The sequence below is a fragment of the Gymnogyps californianus genome, chromosome 11 (assembly GCF_018139145.2).
Source record: "Gymnogyps californianus isolate 813 chromosome 11, ASM1813914v2, whole genome shotgun sequence".
Classification (NCBI taxonomy): Eukaryota; Metazoa; Chordata; class Aves; order Accipitriformes; family Cathartidae; genus Gymnogyps; species Gymnogyps californianus.
The window spans coordinates 24,055,061-24,073,355 of NC_059481.1; the positions used below are offsets into that span (position 1 = coordinate 24,055,061).

Here is an 18,295-nt window from a genome sequence, read left to right on the forward strand (position 1 = left end):
GCTGGGGAAGGGCTGGTGCAGCGAAGGTCTTGTGCTGGGCGAGGGTGCCAGCCGAGCCTGGGGTCTCCATCCAGGCTGGCCGCAGGCGGGTGCGCTCAGGCAGCAGCAGGGTTTGTCACCCTGAGCGCTGGAAGCCCTGGCCACCAACCACTGAGACTGCCGGTGCTTCAGAGGTGACGGTGGGGACTGGGAGCAGAACACCGTGTTCTCCTTCTCACCAATAAAGCATGAGCCCGGCTTCAGGACTGCAGCCACCTCCGGCCCCGTTTGTGCCCTGCGGCTGAGGCGAGTGTGGAGCTCTGCAGCCCAGCCGGGCTCAGGCTGTCTGCCCAGGAGCTGGGGTCCAGGTCTGATGGTTCCCCCCGGGTCCCTCCCCGGCACCAGGGCAAGCTCCCCGTGCGGGTGGGCTGCCCCTGCTTGCTGCCGTTCGAGGTGTGCCTGCAATTGCAGCTGAAACCTGGCCTTAAAATTCGCTTTCCCCTGGACTGAGTGCACTTTAATATCTGGATTTCTCTTTAATGTATTTTATCTGTGAAAATTAGTGGTTTATCTCATCATAAATATGGATTTGAGAAATGAAGCATGACTAAGATATTGCAGAGTGCAAGTCTGATTTTTTTAAACACATTTCTGAGCACTCCAATTTCCATTTTGCTCCTTCACTTTGTGACTTACGTTTTACCATCAAAAGGTTTTCCCAAACTCATTGCTACATGACTCAGCCCAAACTGTTACTTAGGTTTAAATTTATTCAAATAAGTAACTTTCCAACAGAGTTTATCTTTTCACTGGGCTTTGGTGCGTGGAGATAGAGATGGGTGAGCGCAAGAGGTAGCTCGATCTAGATGATGTACTGTTGATCATTGGCGAGCACGGAGGAGGGAAGTGGGTGCGTACACAGAGACCTGGAAGGATACAGAAAGTTGGGGAAGGAGAAAATCACATTATGGGGAAGCTGAGCAGCTGGGCAAGGATGCCGGACTGGGAAGCACAGCAGTCACTGGTGGGCTCAGGACCACAAGGCTCCCTTCAGAGCATCATCCCCGGGCACCTCAGTCACCCTTGTGATGGGCTGGGGCGGTTGCAATTGCATTGGGGCACCACTGCCCAAACCAGGGTGAAGCATCGCCGGGGCTGCGGGGGCTGGCAGGCAGAGGGGATCGGCACCTCCTCCTCTGAATTTCCTCCTCTGTGCATTTTCCTGGTGGGAATGCTCGTCTGAGTATCTTCGTGCCCAAGGGAGCTCGCTCTGCTGCGAGTGGCCATGCCGGTGGAGAGCTGGGTCGGTGGAGACCTCTGTCAGCCCTCGGGCTGGGTGCCGGCCCCGGAGCAGGCACCATGTCCCTGCGGGCTGGAGCGGGGCTGGGACGTGCAGATCTGAGCCCCAGCACCGGCCCTAACTGGGGGGAGCTACCTGGTAATTAGCACGTGTTCACTCCTAGGAAGCGTAATGTCTTGTAAATGGGCTGCTCGGAGAGAAATGTTAGTGCAAGTGTCTTGTGGCAGATATTCCACATCTAAATTGCCTGTTTAGGTAATTTAAACTTTGCTTAATAAATGGACTATCTCTTCTGTCCTCAGGTATTTAGTCTTCCTGCAGATCAAAAGGGATCTCTACCACGGCCGTCTCCTCTGCAAGACTTCGGATGCTGCTTTGTTGGCCGCCTATATCCTTCAAGGTAATGCTTTTTGACAAGATAAATTTGCTTTTCATGCTAAGTACTGATTACATTATTTCACTTACAACAGATCACTGCACCTAGAATACAAATGTCATCCTGCCAGTGCAGGGCTCATGCTTCAAGGTTGTGCTTGTGCCGTGCAGTGCTGGCCTGGAGGAGGGTGAGGACTGATGCTGGGGTCTCGCCCACAGCAGAAGCCCCGTGCTGCTGCCCACTCCCTGAGCTGTCCCACCTGCATTTGGGGCAGCGGCGTCCCCGTGAGCATCCCCGCAGCTAATCCAGCCTGTGTCTCCTAGTTCAGTGCTTGTCCAGATGCAGAAGCAGCCCTGTGACAAAGCACTTCTCTTTCTGGGGCTGTGCGCAGCCTGCGGTAACTCTGGCAAGCGCCTGTGGTTTGCAGTTGCAAAGAGGGCTCCAGAGTGAAATGCAGTCTTGCTGATTGCTAGGACGGATGAAGATGGCCTTGGGTAAGCTCATTGCTTGCTGCTGAGCGCCTCGGCAAAGAAAGCGCTTTTGTCAGCAAGTTGCAGAGGCGCTGGTGGAGTTCGGAGCAGGAGGTGGGGAAAGCTCTGAAAACCTTCTGCCCGATCTGCCCTTCTGCCTGTTTTCCTGCCGGCATGGCTCTGCTTGCTCTTGCCTCCGCTGCCTGTGGCACCGAGAGGACAGAGGTGGACGGCATCTGCTCGGCATGGTGCAACACCCAGGTGCTCAGCGAGGGGTTGTCAGGCTGTTTGGAAGAGCTGGGTGGTGCTGGCGTGGTGGAAAAGCACCTTGACGTGCCGTTAGCACTGCGATGCCGGGCGTGCGAGTGGGCTTCCCCACTCAAGGGTGCTTGGCTCGGCACGATGCCAGTGCCCCTCTCTGCAGTCCCCTGGTGCCTGTGGTCGCGTCCCTGGGACGAGCTGGGGAGATGCAATCAAAAAAGACAAATTTCAGAGTTATTTCATTTTGGAGTTATTTCACAGAGCTGGTGTATTTCCCCCATTTTAGTGTTTTAAGCAGGAAACATAAAAATTAATGTAACGTCTCCATTTCGCTTAGGACCTGAGGCTGGAGGGAATTAAATGAGAGCAAGGTCCTTTCATCCCCAGTGGCAGGAGGCTGCCGGATTACTGTAAATCCCAGCAGGAGACACCAGCTACAGAGCTGTGCTACAGTGAGATGCCAGTGGCGATCACTGCCGGCTCCCACAGGGTGCTGGGAGAGGGAGCGGAGCTGTGTCAGCCCGCGCCGAGGAGAGAGCAGGGCTGAGCTCAGAAATCCAGTCCTCTCGGGCGTTTCTGCACCCTGGTCTCTGTGCTTGGGGTCAGGGCCATGGGATTGTTTTGAGGACAGACCTCCTGTCGCTGCGCTTGTAGCTTGCCCAGGCTTGAAGGAGGTTTTCCAGGCAGGGGATCAATCCCTGCCCGCAGCCGTTGCAGGCAGCCCCCCCTCGCCCCGCTGCAGGGCACTGCTGCTGGGTCAGCCTGTCCCCGGGATCACCCGGCAGCACTTCCCCGGGGCAGGTAAAGAGGGGAAGGAGCTTTTCTCAATGTCACTTCACAGATTTCCAACTAATTATATTTTTTCGAGGTGCGGTTGCATCCACAGGGTGAGCAGAATTCACTCGCTGCCTTGTTCCTGGCTGGCTGGGATCGGGGTGGGGGCCAGGGGTGCCCCTAGGGTGCTCCAGGCCGACCACCCCAGGGTGCCATCGCACGGACCCAGCCTTCTTGGCAAATAGCTTGAGGAATTAATAAATTTGGGACAGTGACCATCTGCTGCCAGGTGATTCCCAAGCAAACGGTGAAATTAATTGGATGCAGTTAATGCCTTACAAACGATCCCTCCTGATGGGAAGCACGGCCAGCATTCCTGGGATGCTCTGAGCCCTGACCCTGCGCCTGGTTGCCGCCGGCTCCGCTGCCGAGGCGGGGATGCACACTGCGGTCTGGGTTGTGCTGCTGTTCCTGACCAGTTCTGTCTCCCCCCAGCCGAGATCGGGGACTACGACCCGGGGAAGCACCCAGAAGGCTACAGCTCCAAGTTCCAGTTCTTCCCCAAACACTCGGAGAAGCTGGAGAGGAAAATTGCGGAGATCCACAAGTCGGAGCTGAGGTACGGCCGGGGGCTTCGCAGAGCGGGAGTGTCAGCTGCTGTAGGGATTACTGATGCTCAGCTGGTTTTTATCCCTGTTTGGGATTGTCAGTCGTGCCGTGGGACGAGCACTCACCGCTCTGGTCTGTCAGATCCAGCTGAGAGCCAGCGGTGCTCTCGGCAGCGTTGGTAATAGCAAAAATGCAGAGCAGAGCGAGCTTCAGGAAAGCAGGTCGTTTGGTGGCGTGGAGGCGTCACAACAAATCACCCTGCGAGAGGAGCTGCCGTGTCCCACCAAACCTCTGCTCGCTGGAAGGAAGACGTGATCGAGCGGCCAAGGACAAGCCACAGAAAGTGCAGGCAAATAAAAAAATACGCCGGCAATGCAGCAGTCCGGTCCTGGTGCAAAATCAGCCCTGATCCCTCCTGCCTCAGGGAGGGCTGAGGGGTTTCTCCCACTCCTGGCTGTTGGCTCAGCCAGCACAACCCGAGGGGGTCCCTGGTCTCCCCTGGTGGGATGGGGACAGTGACCAACCCCCTGTCCCCTAGAGATCCCCTCCTGCCATCTCCCCACGCTGCCTTCACCCTGCTCTGGGGACATGAGGTGTGAGAGACCGTTGGCAAAGCCCCATCCTCCCATGGCACTGGCGGTGCCTCCGGGGCCGCGTCCCGACCGGACAGCCGCACACCGGTCCCCGGGGAGGACAGTGGAGTTTTACCCCCCAGAAACCCGGCAGAGCCGTGCCCTTACGTGCTGTGGGCTGCTGTCTTCTGCTCGGCAAACTCCCCTTTCCTCCCCACTGAAGAGATGCCTGTGCTGCGATAGGAAATTCAGCCCTAAATTTTGCAGATGCTCCTGAATTTTGATCCTTTCTGGTGCTGCTGGTTCAGCGTATCTCCTGCTAGATCAGGCTGGCAAGAGAAGAAAGGCTGGGTTTCAGTGCTGGTCTCCTGCTGCAGATTGATTGTGCTAACGAATGTAACAGCAATATGCTACAACTGATACCTCTTGTTAACAGAAACCCTGTAGCCGAGGGCTGACTTTCACGTTCATGTCTTTCATGGAATATTCTTTTTTTTCCTTTTTTTCCCCTCCTGTAGTGGGCAGACACCAGCTACTTCAGAGCTGAATTTCCTCAGGAAAGCCCAGACTCTGGAGACCTATGGCGTTGACCCACACCCTTGCAAGGTAAAACAGTTTTCCGAACGCTATTCCTTGCATTGGATTTCTCGCTCCAGCCGGTAACAACCTGCGGAGGGACCAGTGACTGGTCCCAAGTGCAGCCGTTCGTCGCCTGCCAGCGGGCTTTGGTGCTAGCAGAGCAGTGGCACGTGGGGTGTGCTGGAGCCAGCAGCCATCTCCAGCCTTAAAAACCAGCCCCAACCAGGCACGTGTGCCCAGAGGGGAGCAGGGAGGGTGACTACTCTGAAATCCTTCCAGAGAGTGTTCAGGGAAGCCGTAAGAAAGCGTTTTCACATGCAGACAGCTATAAAAGACAGTGGCCGATCATCTTCTGCTAAAGCATGTAATTTGGAGGCAGTAACAAGGTCAGTAATGTGTCTGAGAAACCAACAAAGCATTCATCTGCCAGAGACAGTCTATCGCTCTGCTCTTCCCTGGCCAGTAATCCAGTTTTCTGTTTGAAATGCTTTTTATTGACTGTAGATGTCATTGCACGTGGCTCTCTCTGGTCCCTTACAATCTCATTGCATACAGATGGATGCGGATGCAAAGCAGACAGAATTTTACTGTAAGGGCAGTGCCTGCTCTGTGGTCCCCCGGGGCTTTTAACTGAATTATGCCACATAAATACACAATTGTGGTAAATATACCTGGCCTGGGTGGGGGGGTGTCCTGTTTACTGGCAGTCCGTGATTACCAAAGAGGTTGCCAGGCTGGAGGAGCTGAATCACGGCACCAGTTCAGCTCTCCTGTGTTACTGCTGGATTGGGCCATGCTGCCCCGGAAGCGATGCTCAGCACGTCTGGCTCAGCACCAGTGCTGGGGGATCTGTGTTTTGCTCTTATTTCCCTGTAGGATCCTGTGCCCATTTAGGATCCCCAGCCCCTAACGAGCCTCTGCACTTCCAGCTCCCCATCCTCACCCCCAGCATCACCCACCTTTCCCGGGGGGTACCCCCGACCGTGGGGAGCTCGGCCCCACTCCTCCCATCCCAAAGCAGCAACTCCAAAACCATGCAGCTTCCAGCCTGACACCCCGTTAATCTCCGACCTGCCCCGCTCGCTGCCCGTGGCTGCAGCATCAGCCACAGCCAGGGCAGGACTGAGTGGGTTGCTGTGGCAGTGGTGTGCAGGGGCAAGGGGGTCCGTACCCGCCGGGAGGGTACATCCCTCTGCTGAGACCCTGCTTCTCCCTTTCCCAAAGGTTTTCCCAGATTCAGGAAAGAGCCAAAGAGCTGTGGGCAGCCCAAGGCCTGAGCTGCAGGAGCTGCTGCCGGGCTGGTTTCTGCGAAGATGCGCAGAAATCTTCCTTCCTCTGCAAGACAGGGCTGCTGCATCTCAGACACGATGAGTTTGGGGATTTACATCTTGCCTTGTGCAGGGTATTGGGTTGAGGTTCAGGGCTCTCTGCTTTTTAGCCCTTCACCCTTGATAGATTAAGATGGATTTTTGATCTAATCTGGATTTAAAACCAATTTGTTCTCCGCTCAAATTCAGAAGATCTTATCACAACACCGGCTCCCTGCCGTCCCTGCACTGTGCCAGCAGAGTAGCCAAGATCCAGCATCCCGGGCTGGAAAGCAAACAGCAGAGAAGATGTCTTGCCTCTTGATTAAGCCAGGGAAGGGTACAACTGGGAGCAGAGGGGGAGAGTTGTACCCCCAAACTGGGGAGATACTGGGCACAGGGCGTCTCAGCGGCGAGCAGAGCTGCCCCGCATCTGCAGGGCAGCTCTGCTCGCCGCTGAGACGCCCTGTGCCACGCTTTCCCCGCCAAGAAAACATCGCAGGCACCAAACAGGCATCACTCTTCTACAACCGCCCATGTAAAATTCCTTGCCTGCTTTTCCTGCCCAGTGCACCAGAAATCCCGAGCCTGGCGTGCACCTTCCCTTCGGCTCAGCATCCTTTGAAAGCTGTCTGAATGTCTTCTGGCCAAAAAAAAAAAAAAGTCAGGACGAATCTAACAATTAGTGATCGGCCCCAACTGTTTCATAATATTTTAAAAATTCAGTGTATATCTGTTTTTTCCGTGCACACCAGTGCTGTTAATGATCGCTTCCCTGGAGTCTAGACGTTATGATTAAGTTAAACTGCTGCCTTGCTCCGTACATGACAGTAATTATTGGTTTTAAACTGTCTTGATGCCGCCCAGCTGCACTGGCTGTGCAGGGCTCTGAGGGAGTCAAGTGTAACGGGTTTTTACCATTTTCTGGTTTAATTACTAGTGAAAGGGGTGGTGGGGCACTGCCTTCGCTGTTTATTCCTCAGCAGCAAGTGGATGGGACCGCTGGGGCTGGGAACTGTGTTGTGGTTTCTCCTCATTCGTGCTGCTGGACCAGCTGCCCCGTTCTTCGGCTGCGGGTTTTGCTGTGTGTGCACGGTGTCACGGTCCGGGTGAACCTGCCGGGAGCATCCCGCTCGGAGGATTCTGCATCGCCACTGCCTTTAGGGCTGAGGGTCGCCGTTGATGTATAAGCTTTGCCAGCTCGGCAATATTTTGATGAGAAATTGCTGTTGTCTTCCAGGACGTGTCGGGGAACGCGGCTTTCTTGGCCTTCACTCCCTTCGGTTTTGTTGTTCTGCAGGGAAACAAGAGAGTTCACTTCATCAAATGGTGAGTTCCCGCCCCGGCATCGCCCGCGGTGCCCTGCTCGCTTGGAGCCGCGCCAGCCGGCTCGCTTCTGCTCGCTCAGTCGCGAGATGCGCACGGTGCTGCAGGGCAGGGGCCACGAGTGCCCCACATCACCCCAGGGTGTTCGAGGGATGCTCGAGTGAGCTCCCACGGACGGGGCATGTGGGTGATCCCAGCGCCGGGTGCCTTCCCCGGGCGCTCACACCGCACCGGGGTAGGGGCGATGTGCCCGTACGGGACGGTGGTAAGTCCACCGAGTACCCACGTCTGAGCTGGGACGGGGTCCGAGCAGAGGACACGGAGGGGAGCGATGCTGCGGCGGCTGGAAAATCCGTCCCGTGCCCCGCACACGCTTGCACCAGCCCACCCGTGAGCTTGCACGCCTGCGTCTCAGAAGCAGGGGGGAAAACAGGTCCTCTTCACGGTGCTGTGTGGTCGCTGCGCTGCCGGGGCAGCGGGACTCTCCTGAGACGGGGAGAGCGGCGCTGAGCGGAGCCTGCGATGTCCGCTCAGGGTGTCACTTCTTGCTTTGTCCCACCCTTGGAGGAGCCCAGGAGCCTGGCTGCCTCCTTTGCTGCAGCCGTATGCTGGGCTGCTGGCTCCCAGGACTTTTCTACCCTGGCCCCTGAGCCTGCTACTGGTCAGTACGCAGCAGGGCTCTCCCATCTGAGCTGCACTCTCTCTCCATTTGCTTTGTTGCCCCAGACTTACTATTTTCTACATTTGTCTACATTAAACTGCATCGTCCGCATGTTGGCCGAGTCCCCCGAAAGCCCCCCCAGCCCCTCTGAACCTGGTTGCGTTGTTCCTTGGTCTTTGCTGCATCTCAGATTTTGGCCAGCGTGTCCCTCACGGCTGGCATTGCCACCCGGCCGGTGCCCGTGTGACGAGGTCCCAGTGACTCTGGGACGCCCCGCTGACCATCAGCGTCACCCCAGGGCATCCCCCTTTCCAGGTGCTGGTTTCTGAGCCAGGGCTCCTCTCACCGCCCCGTGGCACCTCCCAGGGACGGAACCCGGGGTTTTGAAGCTGCCCCGCTGCCACCCCCGCAGCACCAGCTCTCAACCTGCAGCTCCCCCCACAAGCGCTTTGGCCGGGGCTCTGCCGGTGAGCCAGCCGGGCTGCGGTGGGCTCCGCGCAGCCTCTCACCTGCCCGTCCTTGTCCTTTCAGGAACGAGGTGACCAAAATGAAATTCGAAGGGAAGACTTTCTATTTGTACGTAAGTCAGAAAGAGGTGAGTGCTTTCCCTTCCCGTGGGACTTCCCGAGCGCAGCCGTGGTCGTCACTTCAGCAGGTTCTCCATGAGCTTGGCAGGCTGCAGCCTGCAGCAGCATCACCCCATGCCTGGCGGTGCAGGGACACGGGCACGGCGGCTGGGGCTGCAGCTCGGCAGCAGCGCTGGGGTCACCTCCCTGCTCCCGCTGGCGCCTTGCTCTGGGCGTTAGAGCCTGCAGACGCCGGGTTAGCCCCGGGCTGTGCCGTGGCAAGGGCTCTGCCCTGAGCAGCAGCCCAGGACCTCCCCGCAGCTTCTCACCGTGCCTGCCCGCCACAGCCGCACGCTGCATTTGGGATTATTGTGATTATTTGTTACTGCCATCCCGCTCGGTCAGCCCTGGTTAAAGAAATCAGCCTGAAAACCTCTGGCTGAAATTGGCTCCCACGCAAGCCATCAGCAGGACTTATTTTTAAAAATGTATTTCTGCCTATTCCAAAAGGCAGGTGTGCCAGAGGAGGCGGGTGGCAGGTCACTGGCACGCACGGCTGCCCATCCCTCCTGCGAGGTGCCATGCTGGGGTGTCGGCTGATGCTCCAACGGCTCCCCGTGTCCTGAGCAGCTCCGGAGGAGGATGTGCCCCGTGTCAGCGCCGCTCTCCAGCTCCAACTGCTCTGGCCTCTGTCCACACTCCCAGCGTGCTGCCCTGTGGGCACCACTCACTTGTTCCCCTACCGACTCCCTGTCTTTCTCCTTTAGGAAAAGAAAATTGTTCTTACGTATTTTGCCCCAACACCAGAAGCCTGCAAACACCTCTGGAAGTGCGGGATAGAAAACCAGGCTTTCTACAAGTAAGTGCCAGGCCCCCCAGGCGTGCGTGGTGGTGTGTTCTGCATCTCCCCGTGGGTCGGCACTGCCCCACATGGCGCCCACCCGAGGGCTCCATCCAGGTACCGGGGCTCGGGCACTGGCTGTCACCGGCCGCGTGGCACCCCTGTCCCCGTGGCCCTGGCAAAGTCACCAGCCACCAAAAGCACCGGTGCCCCCACGCTGGGGGCTCTGCCCGGCAGCATCCCTCCCGGCCCAGCCCCGCTGCGCTCATCCCTCCGCAGCAAACCTTTAATCAGGAGATTAAAACTAATTGTTTGGAAATTAAGCCTTTAATGCTGAGCAACCGGCACACGTCCTGTCCGCAGCAGCGGATGCGTTTTAGCATTTTCCTGGTTAATGGCAGCTTGTTCGGAGCCGGCCCGTGCGTGCGGATGCTCAGGCGCTGCGAGTGCGGCGCGTGGCCGGTGCGGGATGCAGCAGGGACGGACACCGGCAAAACTCAGGGAATATTTTCTGAAATATTCAAGGGTGGATTTTCAAAATGGCTTTGCAGGGCCTGTTGTGCTGAATCCTGCAAGAAAATCCCCACTGAAGTCAAGCCAGCGCCCTGGGGTGCTTTAGAAAAGCCTGCCTTTTAATGGGGAAGGCTCAACAACTTTCAGAAATAATCTGCTTCTGAGCTCTTTGGGAACAAGTTAATTATTCATGGAAAATATTCAAGGGACCGGGGAGGTGATGTTGGGGAGGCTTTGGGAGACCTCTGGGCTGGGGGTCTCACCCAGGCGGTGGGAGCTCCTGCCTGGGGAGGATGGGGAAGGTGGTGTCCTTCCCCAGGAGCTCTGGGCTCCCTGGTTCGTGGCCACCAAGGCGGCTTTTCTGCCCCCGGTTTGGTTAATTGGGCTGTCAAACAGAAAGGGAGAGGTCACAGGCTGGACTGTCTGCACCGGGAGGTGCCAGGTGGAACGGTTTGGTTTTACCATCCTGCTCATGTTGTACTTAAAAATAGCCTGCTTTGTGCTTTGTAATGAGTTTTATTTTAATCAGCAAGATGCGAGATAAAGCGTGTGATGTATTCTCTTTGGGAATGCTGCAATCAGCAGCTGCAATCAGCAGGTTTCATTTCTCATTATATTAACATGAAATGAAATTGCAATATTGCTTTACAAATCTTTTTATGATTAATCATGTCAGTAAATTACTGCTGCATTACGCACCCGGTGGAGTGGACTGTGGGCTCCGCCGAGGTGCTGCTGGGCTCCTCCCGGGGCGAGGGACCGGCTCCCATGGGATGAGGAGGAGACAGGACTGTCCTTCCCGGCAGTTTTACCCACCGCTGGCCGGACTGACCCCCGCGAGTGCTGGCCTGCCTGGGACGGGCCGATGCCTGCACCCCTGCGACGCAGACGTCGTGGTGAGGGTTTTAGCTCCCTGGAGAGCTTCAGCCCTGTGCAGCTCCTGCATGCGGGTGGCCCGGGGGACCCGGCGTGAGCTGCAGCCCGAGCCCCGCTCCAGCCGCTGGGGAAGCCGTCGGCAGCGGGTCCGTCCTGGAGCCCGGGCAGGGGCTGGGCAGCGCTCCAGCTGCTGGCAGGGACGTGCTACGCTGGCAGAGAGGGCTGCGGGGTGATGCCGTGACAGCCCGGGTGCTCGTGTCCCGCCAGCCGGTGCCACCCCACCAGCCGCCGGTGGCTTGTGTTGTTCCTGGTGGTGTTTCGCATCTCCAGGGCTTTGGGCTTGTGATTTGGCCTCGCTGCCGTTTGCTGGCAGCGCGCGGCTCCCTCCCTCTGATGCTGCGGGTCAGTCTGGCGGGGATGGTGCCGTAGGAGCATTGGCAGAGCAATCCGTCCTCGTCACCGGCGCGGTGCATCGGAAACAAAACTGGGCGGAGGCTTTGCCATGAAGGGGTGCCGGGGGCCGTACCCTGCCCGGGTGCTCAGCGCCTGGCCGGCAACACAGGGAGCTCACGCAGCTCTTGGTGCTGTTGCAGGTTGGAGAAATCGAGCCAGGTCCGGACAGTGTCCAGCAGCAACTTGTTCTTCAAGGGAAGCCGGTTCCGCTACAGGTAAATAATGGCAGTAAGCAGCAGCTACTGGGTGTATTTTCGGATGCTCCTTTGAATGTGCTGTGGGGAGCAGTTCAGGGCTGCAGCGGCCCGAGGACTTGCTGAGGGCTCTCCTGTCGCCAGAGGTCCTCCCATTGCAGCGCTGCCGCCTCAGCGAGGCCATCACCACTTCTTTCTGTGTTTCACAGCTGAATTCCCTCTCCCCAGCCCCAGAACTGCAGATTTTTGGAGGGACAGGCATGGAGGAGGGGAGAGGATGGGGGGCTTTGGGGTTTGGCTTTTGAGAAGAACAAGGAGTCAAACGAATCACTGCAATTCCTAAATTCCTGGGGGGTGTTGCTCCTCCCTGGCCCTGGAGTGAGAGCCTGGACCTCGGACCTCGTATCTGCAGGGCGAGAGACCCCAGCACATCCCCAGCTGCGAGGTGCATGATGCCGGCACCCTCCTCACTGGCACGGGAGGGCCTGGGTGCCCATGGTGTGTGTCCCCCGGAGGGGAGGTGACCCCATGGTGTCCAGCATCTCATGCCAGGAGAAGCAGCAAAACGTGACGGCAGAGGTGTCAGCCCAGCCTTTCCCTGCTCTTCCCATCACCCCTGTTTCCAGCAAATATTTCTACTTTCCCCTGGAGCCGCGGGGAGAGCCCCCCCCCACCAGCCCCTGTGCGTGGGGAGGGGGCCAGGCCGTGCCGGGGCACGGTGTGCCGCGGGGGGGGCTCGCCGGTGCGGTGCTCACGTCCTCACGGCTGCTGTTCTTGAACCACCTGCAGTGGCCGCGTTGCAAAGGAGGTGATGGAGTCCAGCGCCAAGATCAAGAGGGAGCCGCCTGAGATTCACCGGTAAGAGCCCGGCAGCAGCGGCACGGCGTGGTGCAGCCCGCGGGGGCTGGGGCCTCCCAGGGGTTTGGTACCGGCTCCCCGGGGCGGTGGAGGGAGCCGCAGGAGCCAAGCGGGAGAGCTGTCATGCACCCGGGGCTCTGGCACGGGCCGGGGCTCTGACACTGTCCCCGTTTTCGTCCTCAGGGCAGGGCTGGTGCCGAGCCGGAGCTGCCCCTCCATCACCCACGGCCCCCGCCTGAGCAGCGTGCCCCGCACCCGGAGGAGAGCCGTGCACATCTCCATCATGGAAGGTAGGGCTCGGGGCGGCTCTCCCTGCCACTGCCGGGGCTCGGGAGCTGGGGCAGCCCCGGCGCCGGGGACACGCATGCGTGTGCACGTACACACACACACACACACAATGCGCACATCCAGCTGAAAATCAGATTTTTGTAGCCCCTGATGCCGATGTGGGGACGCCGGGGCAGGGCAAGTCCCTGACGTGTCCCCAGGGTCTGACGGCAAGGCTGGACAGCACCAGATGTTGCTCTCGCGGCTCGGGGCCGGTTTGGCATCAATAGCTGAGCCCAGGCAAAGTGGAGGCCTGGTCGCGGGACAGAGGTTTCCAGTGCAGAACCAAGGCAGAGGAGAATTTCTCAGCAATGTTAAATTAGGTTAAATTGGAAATACAGCAGAAGGCTCCAGGTTGCCCTGATAGCTCTGACCCAGGGGAGAGGTGAGTGAGCCCTGCTTTGAAGTTACCCTGGCACGCTGGTGTGCCTCACTCTGCTCTTCCAAACATCGCCCTGGTTTAAAAGCAAAGCAAACCTGCCTGGAGAGGCACGCCAGCACCCGGTGGGGTCCCAGCAGAGCAGCGGGTTACCGAGAGCCGCCAGGCTGGCGTCTGACCACACACAGGAACAAGCTGGTCTGCAAAAGAACTTGTCGCCCACCTGGGAGCTGCTCCTGGCTGGCTGATGGCCACCGCCGATGGCTTGCCAGTCTGCCAGGCTATGCCAGCCTGCGGCGGGGAGGCTGGTTCCCCCCGTCCCGGGGCCAGGCTGCAGCCAGGGTTGGGGCTGTGCAGGGGTGGGATGCACCCGGGAAGGAGGGTTGGCAGAGGGCAAAACACTGGGACCAGCCCTGGAGCTGCCCTGTGGGGCTGGGGACAACGCTGGGGGCTGTGGTTGTGCTGCTGGCGGTGGCTGTGGTACCCACTGGTGACGGCAGCGTCTGACTCCCGGTGACACTGGGGTGACGGAGAGCAGTGTGTGTGGTGGGTGCTGCTGGGGTGTGTTGGGGCCATGTGGAGATGCACAGAAGTTCGGAAAACTGGGAGGTGGACGAGGGAACGGGGATGGCAGGGAGCATGGGGCGAGGGGGTGGGTGCACCCTGCGGTTGTACCCTGCTCCCGGATGGGCTGCGGGGCCAGCCCCTGCCCCAGCACAGCCGCACCGATCCTGTTCCCCGGGCTACGGGCATGGGCAGGGTGCAGAAACGCTGCCTGCCCAAATGGACAGGTCCCTCAGAGCAGGAAAGGTATTTGTTTCCATCAAGGGATCCCAGGGCTGACGTCTGTGGTGATTTTTGGGGTGGGAGCGTGCCTGGCCGCTGCGGCAGCCCTGCAGACAGGGTCACCTCTGCCGCCCAGTTAAATGTGAGCACCCTCTCCCCCGCCTCCCACGCGTGCCGTTGCGAAGCGGCAAGAGCATTAAATAGCCTCCCACAACAAATTACCCTGAGCTGGCACGGCCTCCCGGCACCACCCCTGCCCTGGCAGCTGCTTTTCTTCACTCTCACTTCAACTCGGTCCCATGGAAATGTGGGAGCCCAAAATAGCCCTGACCCCGGGGCCAGCGGCACCAGCACCGCTTGCGTCAGCCGTGCCGGCGGGCGAGCAGCCGTCTCCACGGCCCCTCGCAGTCCCCACGGGCGCCCCGTGCTGCGGGCCAGGCCGGCCGCTGCCCGTGCCACCATGGTGAAGTGCCTGATAAAGATTAAAACCAAAGTCAGCGTCCACCTGCGGCTCATCAACCACTGCTGCCGGGAGGTGAGGGTCCGGGTGCTGGCCCTGGGGCCCCGGCTGCTGGCCCGGGCTCTGGGGGCTTTGCCGCTCCTCCCGGCTCTCCCTGGCCTCGGCCGCGATGCTCTGCACAGCCCCGGGGACGCACCCGCGCCAGGTAATGCTGCGCCGCCGGGCTGCGCGGGATCTGGGCTCTTCTTTGGCAGGAGTGTCCCCAGGGATCCCCACGGGCTCCCCACGACCGCAGCCCCCGGGGGAATGCGGGATGCAGGAATGTCGGATGCAGGATGCATGCTGTGGGGAGCGGGCTGGGGTCTCCGGTGCTGGCTGGACCTGGGACGTTATTACCGCAAAGCAGCTCCAGTTTTGGGGCTGGACCAGGCTTTCCCCAGATTTTCTAGCTTTTTATGTCAGTCCCGTGGAGCAAGCGGATGGCAGGACGGTTTGGGTTTGGGGGGACCAGCACTGCTCTCATGGCAGTGATGAGCAGGGGGCCCTCCCCATCGGCTGCCCTCCCTGGGGAGCCGAGCTGCTGCCCGCTCTGGTGGGTGCCCACCCCATCGAGGACGCAGCGGGTGCAGTGAGGGGATGTTCACATGAGCTTTGTTACACAGGAGAAAACGTAGCTGGCGGGGTGAGAACATGTTTATTCCTCTGCTGCACTTATCGCCTGAGCTGCCGCTCGCGCTCAGTGCCCGCAGTGGCACTCGCGTTAAACTGAGCTGATCCGGAGGCATCTGGGGAGTATTTACAAGCGAGAGGTTGCAAAGCCCCGGGGAATGCGGGCAGGACGGGCTCCGGGCTCTTCGCTTCACCCTTTTGGCAGCACCCAGGGCCAGGGCACCCGGTGACACCGTCCATGGTGCTTTGGTGCGCTGTGCCCTCGCCTCCTGGGGAAATATCCAGCCCTGTCCCCCTCACAGCAGGCTGCGGGGTGGCACTGGGGACCCGCTGGTCCTGGCCACCACCACCTTCAGACACCCTCCCTGAGGCACGGGACGCTGCGATGGCAGAACCTCCCACCCCCCCATCGCCTGCCCCTCTTGAAAACTGCAAGAAACAAGTCCCGCACTTGTGGGGTTTCTTGGAATTTGAGGGTTTTGGAGGGGGGGAGTTGGTGGGGGGGAAGGCGTTCCCCTCGTCCTGCCGCCATGCTCAGCCTCGGCGCAAAGGGCAGCTCGGCTGTAACTCTAGCTCAGCCGAGCGTGTGGCTGGCACACAGCTCTTCATGCGGCTCTTGTTCCTGTGTGCGTGTAAAACTTTTTTTTTTTTTTGGTAGCGAATCACTAGAAACCAGAGGTGTCAGTGACTCCGGTCTGACTCGCAGCCCCCGAGCAGCCTGCTCTGCGGGGAAGTCTCCCTCGCATGATGGGGCTGCGACTCCGGGACACCTCCTCCCCGCCAGGCAGGCACAGCCCTCCCTTTCCACACGTGTCGTCCCCAGGTTGTCTTTTAATTCATCACCTCAAGGCAGGCAGGCAGATGCTTGTCGCAGGGCTCCCACAGCGGGGTCAGCCCTGCTGCCCGTGCAGGGCTCCGGCTCGGTCAGGACCCCACTGCGCCTCTTCAGGGTGCAGGGGTTTGGCAGGGCAGGGCTGTGCCGCCAGGAGGTAAATCCATAAGGATAAATACCTAAGGATCGCCCCATGGGCTGCAGCAGGCTTGGCTGTCTGCAGTGGTGCTGCGAGGAGAGCTCACCCCCGGTCCCTGGCTCAGGGCTGGCAGGGACCCACCAGCTGCCCCAGTGCGGACCCCTTGGGGGGGTGTGTTTCTGCCCCCCACCCCTTACCACTGCTATGGCCGCGCTTCCCGGCTCATCCCTGCCTGCGTCTCGGTAGCGTGGGCAGCATGCCCGCGGTGGCGGCGTCGCCTGCTCCTGGGTAGGGGTTGGCGTTGCCGATGGCAGAGGGGCCTCAAGCCGCGCCGTGGGGGCTGTCCCTCAGAGCAGTTACAGCACACGGATGTGTTTGTGACTGATGACAAAGCCCAGGCCCCTGCCCGCGGTCCAGACTGACAGCCGGCGGCTGTCAGTGACGGTGACAAGCCACGGCGGGTGTGTGAGCGTTGCCGTTGCAGTCATGAGCTGCAGCGAGGGGGCTGCCGTGGGCTCCGGCTGGGCTGCGGACCAAAAACAACAAAAAGCAACCCAAGGCAGCCGTGCCCTCTCCCTACAGGGGATGCTGGGCAAGGGGGGGTTTCCAGCAGTGGGAGGGAAACCCCCCCACACCTCTGCACCGCTGAGCGTCCCCCTTTTTCCCCTCCCTGCTGTTCCCCCAGGCCTGGAGTCTCTGCGTGACAGCGCCCACTCGACCCCGGTGCGCTCGGCCTCCCACGGCGACGCCTTCACGGCCCCCGGCCGGAGCGGCCGCACCGAGAGCAGCGAGCGGGTGGCCGTCATCGCCGACGAGAACTACAGCCCGGCGGACAGTGTGCTGCCCACGCCGGTGGCCGAGCACAGCCTGGAGCTGATGCTGCTCTCGCGGCAGGCGAACGGGGCCCCGTGCAGCATCGAGGAGGAGAAGGAGTCGGAGGCCGGCACGCCGGCGGCGGCCGAGGCGGAGGAGGCGGGCGGCGAGCTGCGGGCCCTGTGCCCGGGCGCCGGCGGCCTGGGGGCGGCGCAGGCGGAACAGGTGAATAAGTTTGTTTTAAGTGTCCTCCGTTTGCTCCTTGTGACAGTTGGACTCCTCTTTGTTTTGCTCCTCCTCCTGATCGTCCTTACCGAGTCCGACCTTGACACTGCCTTTTTCCGTGATATCCGCCAGACCCCCGAGTTCGAGCAGTTCCATTACCAATACTTTTGTCCCCTCAGGCGATGGTTTGCCTGCAAAGTCCGCGCCGTGGTAAGCCTGCTCATTGACACCTGAAGGCAGGAGTCGCCACGTAACTAGCCGGGGGCCTGGGGAGAGACCTGCCGCCGTCCCCCGCGCGCGGGACCCGCCGGGGCGCCTTCGGCACACACACTAATCCTCCCTTCCCGACCCAGAGCACGGCGCGGCCGAGGAGGCGGCTTTCCGGGAGGAAGAGGGGGGTAGGCGCAGCCCCCGGGGCCTCCTCCTCCCCGTGCTCAGCCGCGCTGCTCCCACCCCCGGAGCCCGCACAACACTTTACCGTTTCGATTCTCACAGACGCGCGTACGACTTCGGAAGCACCGAGCAAAGAGAGGAATTTATTTTACTGTTGCCACCCGTCAGTGTACGAGCATCAGCCGGGAGGCTCGCGATGCTGTATTATGCAGGAGCTTTAGCAATGGTGCTACTGAGTATTAATTTAAACACTCGTGTACTGTTACGTTATTAAATCCGCCACTGTGCACACCACCACCACCACCTTCCAAGTACCGCTTTGCAGAAATCCCTCCCTGCTAACCGGAGTCTCCTACGCGGCGATGCGCGGCGTGACGCTACTGGGGGACGCCCCGGTTCCCCCACTCCCCGGCGGGTGCGCAAGCCGGCTCCGTGCGGCACAGCGGCGCCCGGGAGCCCTCGCCCTGCGCTGCAGACTCAGCCTTTCGTCACTTTTCTAAGCCTTGAAGCGTCGGTGCTCCCGAGGGCAGGGAGAGCATGGGCAGGCGAGAACACGCCAGGCAGCCTTGGCTGAGCCTGGGCGCGTAGCCAGTAGTGACCGTGTCGGATTTATTAGGAAGACCTTTAGCCTCCGAAAGTTGTACCTGTTTTGTAGAAAAAAAAAAAAAAAAAACAACAAACAAAAAGAACAACAAAAAAAAGACTGTTTCAAGGTCTATTTTAACAATGAAATGCTATTTTGTTATCGAATCTAACC

At 59.7% G+C, this 18,295-nt stretch overlaps 1 protein-coding gene across 3 annotated transcripts in view; it reads left to right on the top strand.

Moving 5' to 3' along the window:
- FRMD5 (FERM domain containing 5) overlaps positions 1–17,831 on the top strand; it is a 113,432-nt gene extending 95,601 nt beyond the window's left edge. For 2 of the 3 annotated variants that reach the window (XM_050903624.1, XM_050903625.1), the window contains 10 exons: positions 1,582–1,679; positions 3,656–3,779; positions 4,860–4,947; positions 7,468–7,556; positions 8,746–8,809; positions 9,548–9,639; positions 11,604–11,678; positions 12,447–12,515; positions 12,699–12,805; positions 16,793–17,831. In XM_050903624.1, the coding sequence (XP_050759581.1) occupies positions 1,582–1,679; positions 3,656–3,779; positions 4,860–4,947; positions 7,468–7,556; positions 8,746–8,809; positions 9,548–9,639; positions 11,604–11,678; positions 12,447–12,515; positions 12,699–12,805; positions 16,793–17,379 (1,393 nt within the window). In that variant the 3' untranslated portion in view covers positions 17,380–17,831. The remainder of the gene's footprint in view (positions 1–1,581; positions 1,680–3,655; positions 3,780–4,859; positions 4,948–7,467; positions 7,557–8,745; positions 8,810–9,547; positions 9,640–11,603; positions 11,679–12,446; positions 12,516–12,698; positions 12,806–16,792) is intronic. The other variant, XM_050903626.1, reaches the window with a different exon arrangement.
- The last annotated feature ends 464 nt before the right edge of the window (positions 17,832–18,295 follow it).